The sequence below is a fragment of the Heterodontus francisci genome, chromosome 2, assembly GCF_036365525.1.
Source record: "Heterodontus francisci isolate sHetFra1 chromosome 2, sHetFra1.hap1, whole genome shotgun sequence".
NCBI lineage: Eukaryota > Metazoa > Chordata > Chondrichthyes > Heterodontiformes > Heterodontidae > Heterodontus > Heterodontus francisci.
The window spans coordinates 211303074-211316092 of record NC_090372.1 but is presented as its reverse complement, the minus strand read 5'-3'; the positions used below and the strand labels follow the sequence as shown (position 1 = coordinate 211316092).

The 13019-nt window shown below is 45.4% G+C and overlaps 1 protein-coding gene across 1 annotated transcript in view; it reads left to right on the top strand.

The window, feature by feature from the left end:
• The window catches only part of LOC137350720 (aquaporin-1-like), a 42388-nt gene that overhangs the window by 19462 nt on the left and 9907 nt on the right, over positions 1 to 13019 (top strand). Inside the window, exons 2-3 of the mRNA XM_068015655.1 lie at positions 6878 to 7042; positions 9916 to 9996. Coding sequence (XP_067871756.1) covers positions 6878 to 7042; positions 9916 to 9996 — 246 coding nt within the window. The remainder of the gene's footprint in view (positions 1 to 6877; positions 7043 to 9915; positions 9997 to 13019) is intronic.

Sequence of the window (13019 nt, the reverse complement as noted above, 5' to 3'; positions counted from 1 at the left end):
AGGCCGATAAATCCCCAGGGCCTGATGGTATTCATCCCAGAGGACTTAAGGAAGTGGCCCTAGAAATAGTGGATGCATTGGTGGTCATCTTCCAAGATTCTATAGACTCTGGAACAGTTCCTACAGATTGGAGGGTAGCTAATGTAACCCCACTATTTAAAAGGGAGGTAGAGAGAAAACAAGGAATTATAGACCAGTCAGCCTGACGTCGGTAGTGGGGAAAATTCTAGAGTCCATTATCAAAGATTTTATAGCAGAGCACTTGGAGAACAGTGGTAGAATCGGACAGAGTCAGCATGGATCTACGAAAGGGAAATCATGCTTGACAAATCTACTTGAACTTTTTGAGGATGTAACTAGTAGAGTTGATGAGGGGGAGCCAGTGGATGTGGTTTATTTGGATTTTCAGAAGGCTTTTGACAAAGTCCCACAAAAGAGGTTAGCGTGTAAAATTAAAGCACATGGGATTGGGGGTAGTGTATTGCGATGGATAGAAAATTGGTTGGCAGACAGGAAACAAAGAGTAGGGATAAATGGGTCTTTTTCAGAATGGCAGGCAGTGACTAGTGGGGTACTGCAGGGATCGGTGCTAGGACCCAGCTATTCACAATATCTATTATTGATTTAGATGAGGGTAATATCTCCAAATTTGCAGATGACACAAAACTGGGTGAGAGGGTGAGTTGTGAGGAGGATGCAGAGAGGCTTCAGGGTTATTTGGACAAGTTGAGTGAGTGGGCTAATGCATGGCAGATGCAGAATAATGTGGATAAATGTGAGGTTATCCACTTTGGTAGCAAAAACAGGAAGGCAGATTATTATCTGAATGGCTATAAACTGAGAGGAGGGAAATATGCAACGAGACCTGGGTGTTCTCGTACACCAGTCGCTGAAGGTAAGCATGCAGGTGCGACAGGCGGTAAAAAGGGCAAATGGTATGTTGGCCTTCATAGCGAGAGGATTCGAGTACAGGAGCAGGGATGTCTTGCTGCAATTATACAGGGTCTTGGTGAGACCACACCTGGAATATTGTGTGCAGTTTTGGTCTCCTTATCTGAGGAAGGATGTTCTTGCTATAGAGGGAGTGCAGCGAAGGATTGCCAGACTGATTCCTGGGATGGTGGGATTGAGTCGGTTAGGATTATATTCGCTGGAGTTCAGAAGAATGAGGGGGGATCTCATAGAAACCTATAAAATTCTAACAGGACTTGACAGGGTAGATGCAGGAAGGATGTTCCCGATGGTGGGGGAGTCCAGAACCAGGGGTCATCGTCTAAGGTTATGGGGTAAACCTTTCAGGACTGAGATGAGGAGAAATTTCTTCACCCAGAGAGTGGTGAGCCTGTGGAATTCGCTACCACAGAAAGCAGTTGAGGCTAAAACATTGTATGTTTCCAAGACGGAGTTAGACATAGCTTTTGGGTTTAAAGGGATCAAAGGATATGGGGGGAAAGCGAGAACAGGTTACTGAGTTGGATGATCAGCCATGATCATAATGAATGGCGGAGCAGGCTCGAAGGGCCGAATGGCCTACTCCTGCTCCTATTTTCTATGTTTTTTCTATGTTCTATAACAAAAAACATTATCTGGTCGTTATCACATAGCTGTTTGTGGGAGCTTGCTGTGCACAACTTGGCTGCTCTCATTTCTACATTACAACAGTGACCGCACTTCAAAAAGTACTTCATTGGCTGTAAAGTACTTTGAGATGTCCAGTGGTTGTGAAAGGCGCTATATAAGTGCAAGTCTTTTTTTCTTTTATAACACTATTTTGGCGTTGATCATGAAGATTCTGTTAACGTTCTGTCTTAATCACTTCCAGTTGGACATGCTTTCAGCTGCACAAGGGACTCCCCCACTAGCGAGGTGAGGAGTTTTGACTTTCTTTTGCTGGTGCAGAGTTCGGCTAAGTTCTATGTTGAATGATAGTGGACAAGCTTTTGGATTCACAAGGGAATGGTGCTGGATCCTGACAAGGAGGGCAGAGGAGTTGGAAGGTTTGTCAGGAGAAAGCCTGCTCTCTGTAATTTTTTTTTTAGAGATACAACACTGAAACAGGCCCTTCGGCCCACCGAGTCTGTGCCGACCATCAACCACCCATTTATACTAATCCTACACTAATTCCATATTCCTACCACATCCCCACCTGTCCCTATATTTTCCCTACCACCTACCTATACTAATGGCAATTTATAATGGCCAATTAACCTATCAACTTGCAAGTCTTTGGCATGTGGGAGGAAACCAGAGCACCCAGAGGAAACCCACGCGGTCACAGGGAGAACTTGCAAACTCCACGCAGGCAGTACCCAGAATTGAACCCGGGTCGCTGGAGCTGTGAGGCTGCGGTGCTAACCACTGCGCCACTGTGCCGCAGTGGGACTATAGTTCCAGTGGGACTAATGGGGACTACAGTTCTAGTATCTCTTGAGCTGCAGCAGGACTTGCAAATAGCGCAGGGAGGGGAAGTTGTACACAGAGGAAGGAAAAAGAAGGCTGTCAAAAGACAGCTGTGCCCACCAAGGGTCATTCGGGTCCTATATCTCAACCAGGAACAGTGTCTGAGGCACCTACGTTTCACCAAGGAGGTGGTGACTGGACTGTACTACCTCCCGCAACCTGATCTGGAGCCAGATCATTCCCCAGCTGCCTAGTGGGATTTGAACTCCTGTCTCTGGAGCATTAGTCTAGGCTTCTGGATTACAAGTCTAGTAACATAACCAGTATTCAACTTTTCCCACGTATATAATAAATATATAAAAATAGCCTGGTCTGATCTATAACTGATGTAAGAGTAATTGATGAGAATACAAAAGAAAGAGACTGCATTTATTTGGCACCTTACACAGCCTCACAATCTGTTTTTGTGATGTTGGTTGAGGAATAAATATTGGCCAGGACACAAGGAAGAACGGCCCTTCTCTTCAAAATAGTTCTCTGCAATCCTTTATGTCCACCTGTGAGGGCAGATTTGGATTTAACACCTCATCCAAATACCGGCACCTCTGACAGTGCAGCACTCCCTCAAAACTGCACTGAAGTGTCAACCAAGACTTTGTACTCAAGTGGCTGGAGTGAACCTTGAATCTACGAGCTCTAACGTGATCTCGTGGACTGTGCCAATATTTGCAGCAAATTCTAGGGAGAGTGTCAGCACAGGGAGAGGATCCCAGGATTGTGTCGAAATCCCTGGGACTGTGTTAATATTGGCCGGGGATTCCAGTGAGTTCCAAAATTTGTATGAGATCCCAGAGAAGGTGACTATATTTGCTGGGATCCCAGTGAAAGTGTCAATATTTGGAATAGATTCCAGGGAGTGTGTCAATATTTGGAGAGGGGGTCCCTGGATTGTGTCAGTATTTGCAGGGGGTCCCGGGTTTGTGTCAGTATTTGCAGGGGGTCTCGAGTTTGTGTCAGTATTTGCAGGGGGTCCCGGGTTGTGTCAGTATTTGCAGGGGGTCCCGGGTTTGTGTCAGTATTTGCAGGGGGTCCCGGGTTTGTCTCAGTATTTGCAGGGGGTCCCGGGTTGTGTCAGTATTTGCAGGGGATCTCTGGATTGTGTCAGTATTTGCAGGGGGTCCCGGGTTTGTGTCAGTATTTGCAGGGGGTCCCGGGTTTGTGTCAGTATTTGCAGGGGGTCCCGGGTTTGTGTCAGTAATTGCAGGGGGTCCCAGATTTGTGTCAGTATTTGCAGGGAGTCCCGGGTTTGTGTCAGTATTTGCAGGGGGTCCCGGGTTTGTGTCAGTAATTGCAGGGGGTCCCAGATTTGTGTCAGTATTTGCAGGGGGTCCCGGGTTTGTGTCAGTATTTGCAGGGGGTCCCGGGTTTGTGTCAGTATTTGCAGGGGGTCCCGGGTTTGTGTCAGTAATTGCAGGGGGTCCCAGATTTGTGTCAGTATTTGCAGGGGGTCCCGGGTTTGTGTCAGTATTTGCAGGGGGTCCCGGGTTTGTGTCAGTATTTGCAGGGGGTCCCGGGTTTGTGTCAGTAATTGCAGGGGGTCCCAGATTTGTGTCAGTAATTGCAGGGGGTCCCAGATTTGTGTCAGTATTTGCAGGGGGTCCCGGGTTTGTGTCAGTATTTGCAGGGGGTCCCGGGTTTGTGTCAGTAATTGCAGGGGGTCCCGGGTTTGTGTCAGTATTTGCAGGGGGTCCCGGGTTTGTGTCAGTATTTGCAGGGGGTCCCGGGTTTGTGTCAGTATTTGCAGGGGGTCCCAGATTTGTGTCAGTAATTGCAGGGAGTCCCAGATTTGTGTCAGTATTTGGAGATGATACCCCAGGGTGTTAATGTCTGTTTCATCCACCTTCCAATCAATGCTTGAAGATTGATATCATTATTATCTGAATCACTGAGAGAGGGAATTAATTCCACCTCCTCAAAACTCTCTGAGTAAAGAATTACTTCCTACCAGCTTTTGTAAATCAGATACAAATTTCTTGCGTGTATGAGCTCTTGCTCTGGACCCCTGAACCACTTGAACCAGTCTACGTCTATCTATCTTTCATAATATGAAACACCCCCTGTTATCAGTGTCACTCAAAGGAAAATGCAATTTTTCAATTCTCAGTATTTAAATTTTCTCAGGGAGCATCACTATCAACATCCCGGGGGTTACCGTCGACCAGAAACTGAACTGGACCAGCCATATAATTACTGTGGCTACACGAGCAGGTCAGAGGCTGGGAATTCTGCAGTGAGTAACTCACCTCCTGACTCCCCAAAGCCTGTCCACCATCTACAAGGCACAAGTCAGGAGTGTGATGGAATACTCTCCACTTGCCTGGATGGGCGCAGCTCCAACAACACACAAGAAGCTCGACACCATCCAGGATAGTGCTTGATCAGCACCCCATCCACAAACTTCAACATTAATTTTCTTCGTCACCGACACACAGTGGCTGCAGTGTGTACCATCTACAAGATGCACTGCAGCAACTCACTAAGGCTCCTTCGACAGCACCTTCCAAACCTGTGACCTCTACCAACAAGAAGGACAAGGTGCATGGGAACACCACCACCTGCAAGTTTACCTCCAAGCCACACACCATCTTGACCTTCCTGGCTTGGAACTGTACCATCATTCTTTCACTGTCGCTGAGTCAAAAACCTGAAACTCCCTCCTAACACCATATGGACTGCAGTGGTTCAAGAAGGGAGATCACCACATCTTCTCAAGGTGAATAAGAGATGGACAATAGATGCTGGACTTGCCAGTGACACCCACATCCCATAAATGAATATAAAAAGCATTCTAGTGAAACAGTGTTGTATCTTCTCCTTTACTATCCTTCCTATAGTGTGGAGTCCAGTACTGCAGGTGGTACTCTTACTGAGTTCCTATTAAAGTTTTATATAAAGAAAGACTTGCATATATATTTTAGGGTGGCACAGTGGTGCAGTGGTTAGCACCACAGCCTCACAGCTCCAGCAACCCAGGTTCGGTTCTGGGTACTGCCTGTGCAGAGTTTGCAAGTTCTCCCTATGACCGCATGAGTTTCTGCCGGGTGCTCAGGTTTCCTCCCACAGCCAAAGACTTGCAGGCTGATAGGTAAATTGGCCATTGTAAATTGCCCCTAGTGTAGATAGGTGGTAGGAGAATTGAGGTAGGGGATGTGGTAGGGGTTGTAGGATTAGTATAAATGGGTGGTTGATGGTCAGCACAGACTTGGTGGGCCGAAGGGCCTGTTTCAATGCCATGTCCCTCTATGATAGTGCTTTTCACAGCCTCATCCCAAAGTGCTTTGGAGTCAAGTTTTGACGTTTAGGTACTGCTGCAATGTTGAATATATGGCAGTCAATTTACACACAGCAAGCTCCCACAAAAAAGGATGTGATATTGACCAGATAATCTATTCTTGTAATGTGGTAGTGGGTCATCATGGAGAACTCCCCTGGTCTTTGAAATAGTGCAGTGGGATCTTTTACATTCATCGGAGAGGACAGACGAGGCCTCGGTTTAATGTCTTATCCGACAGACGGCACCTCCGACAGTGCAGCAATTCATCAGTACTCCAGTGTCAGCCTAGATTTTGTGTTACCAGCTCTCAACTGATGTACTCGCACGGATGTGAAAACAATTTAATGCCCCCTTTCGGGAAGGAAACCTGCCGTCCTTTCCGGGTTTGGCCTAGAGGTGACTCCAGTCCACACCAAAGTGGTTGACTCTCAAATGCTCTCTAAAGTGGCCTAGCAAGCCCCTCAGGACCAACTAGGGATAAATACCAGCCTCACCAGCGACGCCCACATCCCAAGAATGAATAATTAAAGCAATTCTTTCTTCACCTAAACTATAGCTGCCTAAATTCTATGTGACTGTCTGTGGGGAGGGATATCAGGCAGGCAGAATGGTTTCACTAAAGAGATAATTGGATAATGGGATCAGGTGGAAAGAAAGAATGAAAGAAATTGTATTTACATGGCGCCATTCACGACCTCAGTGCCTCCCAAAGCGCTTTGCAGCCAATGAAATTCTTGTTGAAGTTTACTCACTGTTGTTATGTAGGAAACAAGGTTACAGCAAGGTCCTACAAACAGCAATGAGATAATGACCAGATAATTTCTTTTTCAGTGATGTTAGTTGAGTGATTGAATATTGGCCAGGATGCTCCTGTTCTTCGAAACAGGACCATGGAATCTTTTACATGTACCTGAGAGGGTTGACCGAGGAGGCCGCAGTTTAACACCGCAACTGAAAGCCACTACCTCGGACAGTGCAGCACTCTCTCAGTACTGCACTGAAGTGTCCGCATAAGGGTTCAATGGGAGAGAGGAGGGATTGAGAAGGCTGGGTTGATTCCTGATAAACATGTTTGTTGGTTTCATATCCTTCCTACGTGAGATTTTCTCATCATTGCTTTTCTTGTTTTTCCCTCTTTTTCAGCTGGGAGATGGGGTTACCCCAGTGCAGGGTCTGGGCGTGGAAATTATCATCACTTTCCAGCTTGTTCTCTGTGTCTTTGCGACCACCGATAAACACAGGACGGATCTCTCTGGCTCTGGTCCTCTCGCCATTGGACTTTCGGTTGCTATTGGTCACCTAATGGCGGTGAGTGGCTCCAGTGGAAACATCTGGGTGGCATTAGCAAAATGTTCAAGGTTGTGTTTCATTGGCCAGGTGCTTTCCAGCCAATAGCATCAACCGGTTTGGAACATAAAGGTGACCTTTAGCTATAAAGTGAAAGATTCAAGGTGGGAGTGGTTCCAAAATTATAGAATCATACTGCATAGAAGGAGGCCATTCAGCCCGTCATGCCTCTGCTGGCTCTTTGAAAGATATTATTGAAAGGTATTATTGAATCTGCTTTCACTACCTTTTCAGGCAGTGCATTCAGGATTGTACCAACTCACTGTATAAAAAGCTCCCTTTCTAATTTATTCACAAGATGTGGGCATCCTGGCAAGCCCTATATTCATTGCTCATCTCTAGTTGCCCTGAGAAGGTGGTGGTGGTCCTTTTCCTTGAACTGCTGCAGTGCGTGTGGTGAAGGTGCTGTTAGTTAGGGAATTCCAGGATTTTGACCCAGTGCCAATGAAGGAACAGGCAAAATGTGCCCCATGACAGCATGTGGCTTGGAGGCAATGGTGTTTCCCATAAGATTTTTGGTCTTGTCTCAGAGGTCACAGAGTAGGGGTGGGGGAAGATCATTAGATACTGTTAAAGTGCTCCTGGTGAGTCTTGTCACTACAATCACTGCACATTGGTGATGGCAGTATCGACTGGGCCAATTGATCATGAACTACTGTATCTTGTTGTGAAATGATGGTTGTGAGAGCACCTAAAGCCAGATCATTGAGTTTGCAGATCAGATTGAAATAGGAGGTACAATGAGTCTTTACCTCAAGAGTGGTTTGAATGTGAAACTTGATAACCACATGGAGTGGTTGAGGTAACGAGCATCAATGCATTTGCGGGGAAGCTAGATAAACACATGAGGGAAAAAGGAATAGAAGGCTATGCCGATCGGGTGGGATGAAGTAGAGTGAGAGGAGATTGGTGTGGACCATGAACCCAAGCCAAACCATTGGGCCAAATGACCTGTTTCTGCCCTGCAAATTCCATCTAACATTTATGAGAAATGCAGATTCAGAAAGATCTGAATTTTCTTTTAGCTGAGCTAGTAGGTGGCAGATGCAGTTAAATGAGGAAGAACATAAAATAATTAGAATAGAACTAAAATTAGTAGTAATAATGAAAATAATCTAAGTTTACGATGGAATATTGTTGAAACCATCAGCAGTGAAAAGTAAAGAAGATACTGAATTGTATCTATCAAAAGAAGTATTGTTGCTGTAGTTACTGCAAACTCGGGTAATGTGGACAGTATTGGTCAGTATACAGATGGGATGAAAATAAAAATGGAAAATGCTAAAACACTCAGCAAGTCAGGCACTATCTGACAGAGCAGAAAACAGAGTTAATGTTTCAAGTCGATGACTTTTCATCTTCACAGTTTTCATAGAATCATAGCAGCACCGATAGAGGCTGTTAGACCCATCATACCTGTGATGGCTCTTTGAGCTATCCAATTAGTCCCACTCCCCTGCTCTTTCATACTATAGCCCTTTTTAAGTATACATCCAACTCCCTTTTGAAAGAGCTGCGGTTAGCACTCTCAATGCTGGAAGCTTATGCCAACAGTGCTCTTGGCCAGCAACTTCCAATACCTCACCTCGACAGTCAAAGGTCAGTGTGCTATTCCACCATGATGGGTATCACAAGTGAGGCTGGCCCTACCTGTACTTGCCTGATGCTCAAATGTTGCTAGATGAAGATCTGCAAAATGTGCTTACAACCAGAGCTATTGGGAGAACTCAGACAAATTCTGACGCATTGCCCCAGGGTCACTTTTGTCCTGTTAAGAATACAGGAGCAAATTGCTGCCTAATTCTGCGAGGTTTATGGGGGAATTAGGGGAGAGCACCAGTGAATGGGGAAATTAGGGGAGGATACTAGTAAATGGGGGAATTGGGGGAGGTCAACAGTAAATGGGGAATTGTAGAGAGGGCACCACTAAATGGGGTAAATTGGGCATTGGGCATCAGCAAATGGGGAAATTGGGGAAAGGGCATCAATAAATGGCAGGATTGCTGAGAGGGTGATAGAGGGAGACTTGAGAAAGGGCACCTGAAAATGGGGAAAGTGGGGAGCTGGCATGAGGAATTGGGGAATTGATACGGGCTCTTTTCTGTAGAAAAGAGAAGACAGGTGACCTGACAGAGAGGTTTAAATTTATGAAGGGTTTTGGCAGGGTTGATGCAGAGAAGGTGTTTCTCTTTGTGGGGGAGTCCAATCACTAATAAATCCAGTAGGGAATTCAGGAGAAACTACTTTACCCAGAGAGTGGTCAGAATGAAACACACTACACATGGTGTGGTTAAGACAAATAGAATAGAAACATTTAAGGGGAAGATAGATATGTAAATGAGAGAGAAAGAAATAGCAGGATATGGCATTATAGTATGATGAAGTAATGTGGAAGGAGGCTTATGTGGATCATAAACACTGATATAGACCAGTTGAGCTGAATGACCTGATTCTATGCTGTAAAATTCTATGTAATCTGCTTCCACCATCCGTTACTGTAGTGATGGTTTTAATAATTCCCCTCATAATCCCAGATCTATTTTCTGATCAACACCATACTAGTGTTCCATTCAGGATACGCACCCCTTTTGGTTCCTGTTTCCTCCTGTTCTAATAACTTTAGGTTTGTCTTCATTTAACTGCATCTGCCACCTACTGGCCTTTTTAAACAAAAAAGTCCACTTTGATTCACATTGCTTTTTTCCCCAATGAAACATAGGAACAGGTAAGGACAATGTACCCCTTGAGCCTAATTTCTGCTATTGGGTAGTGTTGCTGAGGGCAAGCATTCGCTGAAGTTATATCATATCCGTATTGTTCCCTTCTCTCCTCAGATTGGCTTCACTGGATGTGGGATGAATCCTGCCCGGTCCTTCGGACCAGCTGTCATTACTGGCAACTTCAAGGATCACTGGGTGAGTTGGTGGATACCAAACCAATACTCTATTGGATAAAGTCTGCCATTGGGCTTGGGTGCCAACCTTGCTGCAGTGGGCAGACCCTTGGCTCTGAGGCAGAGGGTTGTGGGTTCAGACCACTTCAGAGACTTGAGCAGAAAATCCAGGCTGACACTCTAGTGCAGTACTGAGGGAGTGCCACGCTGTGGAGGTACCATTGGATGAGAAATTAAACTGAGGCCCCGTCTGCCCTCGCAGGTGGATCTAGAAGTTTCCATGGCACCATTTGAAAGACGAGCAGGGGAGTTCTCCCCAGTGTCCCGGCCAATGATTATCCATCATCAAACATCACTAAAACAGATAATCTGGTCATTATTGCAATGCTGTTTGTGGGATCGTGCCATTGGCTGCTGCATTTCCTACATTACAACTCTGACTAACACTTTAAGAAGTCCTTCTTTGGCTGTGAAGCTTTGGGACGTCCTGAGGGTGTGAAAGGTGTTATATAAATGCAAAGTGCTTCCTTTTTATCAAGCAAATATTTTTCCCTGGAATTCTCTCACTTCCTTGTAGAGAGAGAGGGGAAAGTTCTTGAATTTTCCATTGGCATTGGGGAATCTCATTTCCCAGAAGTGCAGAGTGCATTTTTTTTTTAATTCTTTCATGAGATGTAGGTGCCACTGGCAAGGCCAGCTATTGTTGCCCATCCCTAATTGCCCTTGACAACTGAATGGCCTGTTCGGCCATTTCAGAGTCAATCACATTGCTGTGGATCTGGAATCACATGTAGGCCAGACCAGGTAAGGATGGCAGATTTCCTTCCCTAAGGGACATTTTATGACAATCAATGATAGATTCATGGCACCATTGCTGAGACTAGCTTTCAATTCCAGATTATTATTAATTAATTGAATTTAAATTCCACCAGCTGCTGTGGTGGGATTTGAACCCATGTCCCCAGGGCATTAGCCATGGCCTCTTCGGCTGTGTGGTGCCTATTATCTTATGACCATTCAAGTGATTGGGAAAGTCACACTACCACTCTCCCAAAGTTTCAGTAGGGATTTCCAGCCCTGTAGCGTGAAATTGGAGCAGTTACCTCTATGACACAGGGTTCAATGAGAGACATTTCTTCATGTGGAAAGTCTAGACAGTTTCAGTAAACTGTTCATCTAGACTGTGCTTGCTACAACAACAACTGGCACCTATGCAGTGCTACCACTTGATAAAATATTCCAAGGCACCTGACAAGAGTGTAATCAAACCAGATTTCACACTGAGCTGCATAGGAGATATTAGGACATGTGACCTCAGGTTTTACGGAGTTCCTTAAAGGAGGAGAGAGGCAGAGAGGGTTAGGGAAGGAATTCTGGAGCTTAACCTCGGCAGCTGAAGGCACGGCCGCCAATGGTGGAGTGATTAAAATCAGCGACGTGCTAGAAGCCAGATTTGGAGGAGAGTAGAGACCCTGGAGGTTTGTAGGGCTGATGGAGATTACAGAGATAGGGAGGGGCGAGGCCACGGACAGATTTGAAAATAAGGATGAGGATTTTAAAATCGAGTGGTTTCCAGACCAGCAGCCAATTTGGGTCAGCGAACACACAGGTGATGGATGAATGGGATTTGGTGGGAGTTAAGACATGGGCAGCAGAGTTTTTGATGAGTTCAAGAGATGGAGGGTTGGAAGTTGGAAGGCTGGCCGGGAGAACGTCGGAATAATTAAGTGTGGAGACGAGGAAGGCATGGATGAGGGTTTCAGCTGCAGATGAGCTGAGGTGGGCAGGGGGTGGGTGATGCTATGGAGGTGATAATAGGTGGTCTTGGTGTTGGAGCGTATTTGATAAATCTACTTTTCTCCTGGACTAGAGACGTCAAGGGATCAGATCACAAAGAAATCCACAGACAGGGAATCAAACTCAGACCAGGCCTGAGAGCAAGAGTCAATGTGGTTACTCTGTACAGTGACAATGTAAATCTGGTTACGAAGGCCTCCTCAGTTCAGTATTTCTAGTAAATTTGTAAATGTATTTTTTGAACTTTTTTTTTAATGATTTCACTAGAATTTAATGGAGAAATCTTCGTAGTCCGGTCATGATCTGTCATCTCACAGTGACAGATGTGTGACAGAAGATGATAGATATGGGTTTGAAATTGGTCTGCAGCAGTCAACAGCCAAGCTTTCACCACACTCGATCTTCTTGAAGTTCACAGGATAACAGTTCAAGCTTTTTTTGAGACTGGTTTCCTAGTCTCGCTGTCATTTTTTTTATTTGGTTGACATTAAAAATCTTGGCAATATTTTCCGAGTCCATGGAAAATAAAATCTGGCGCAGTTTACACCCGGCTGCCGATTCACTACCAGCCGATTGGCATTGCCAGCGTTGAGTAGTTTTACCCCGTAGGCTCTGTGTTCAGTTCAGGATTGGTTGGTGCATTTCCCAACATGCCCACTAGAGGGGGATTATTGTGAAACAATTTCAAGTGAGGTCACATTAGTGGAGTAATGGTGGTGTAATGGTACTGTCACTGGACTAGTAATCCAAAGCACCCAGACTAATGCTTTGGGGCCATGGGTTCAAATCCCACCACAGTGGATGGTGAAATTTGAACTCAATTAAGGCCTGGAATTAAAAGCTAGTCTAATGGTGACCATGAAATTGTTGTCAAAACCCATCTGGTTCACTCATGTCCTTTGGGGAAGGAAACCTGCCATCCTTACCTGGTCTGGCCTACATGTGACTCAAGACCCACAGCAATGTGGTTGACTCTTCAGTGCCCTCTGAAATAGCCCAGTAAGCCACTCAGTTCAAGGGCAATTAGGGATGAGCAACAAATGCTGGCATTGTGAGCAACACCCACATTCCATGAATGAATATAAAAAAAAATGACACGTGCTCTTTATTTAAATATTCTTTCCTGGGATCTGGGCAACACTGACAAGGCCAGCATTTATTGCCCATCCCTAATTGCCCTTGACAAGTGAGTGGCTTGCTCGGCTATTTCAGAGTCAACCACATTGTTGTGCATCTGGATTCACATGT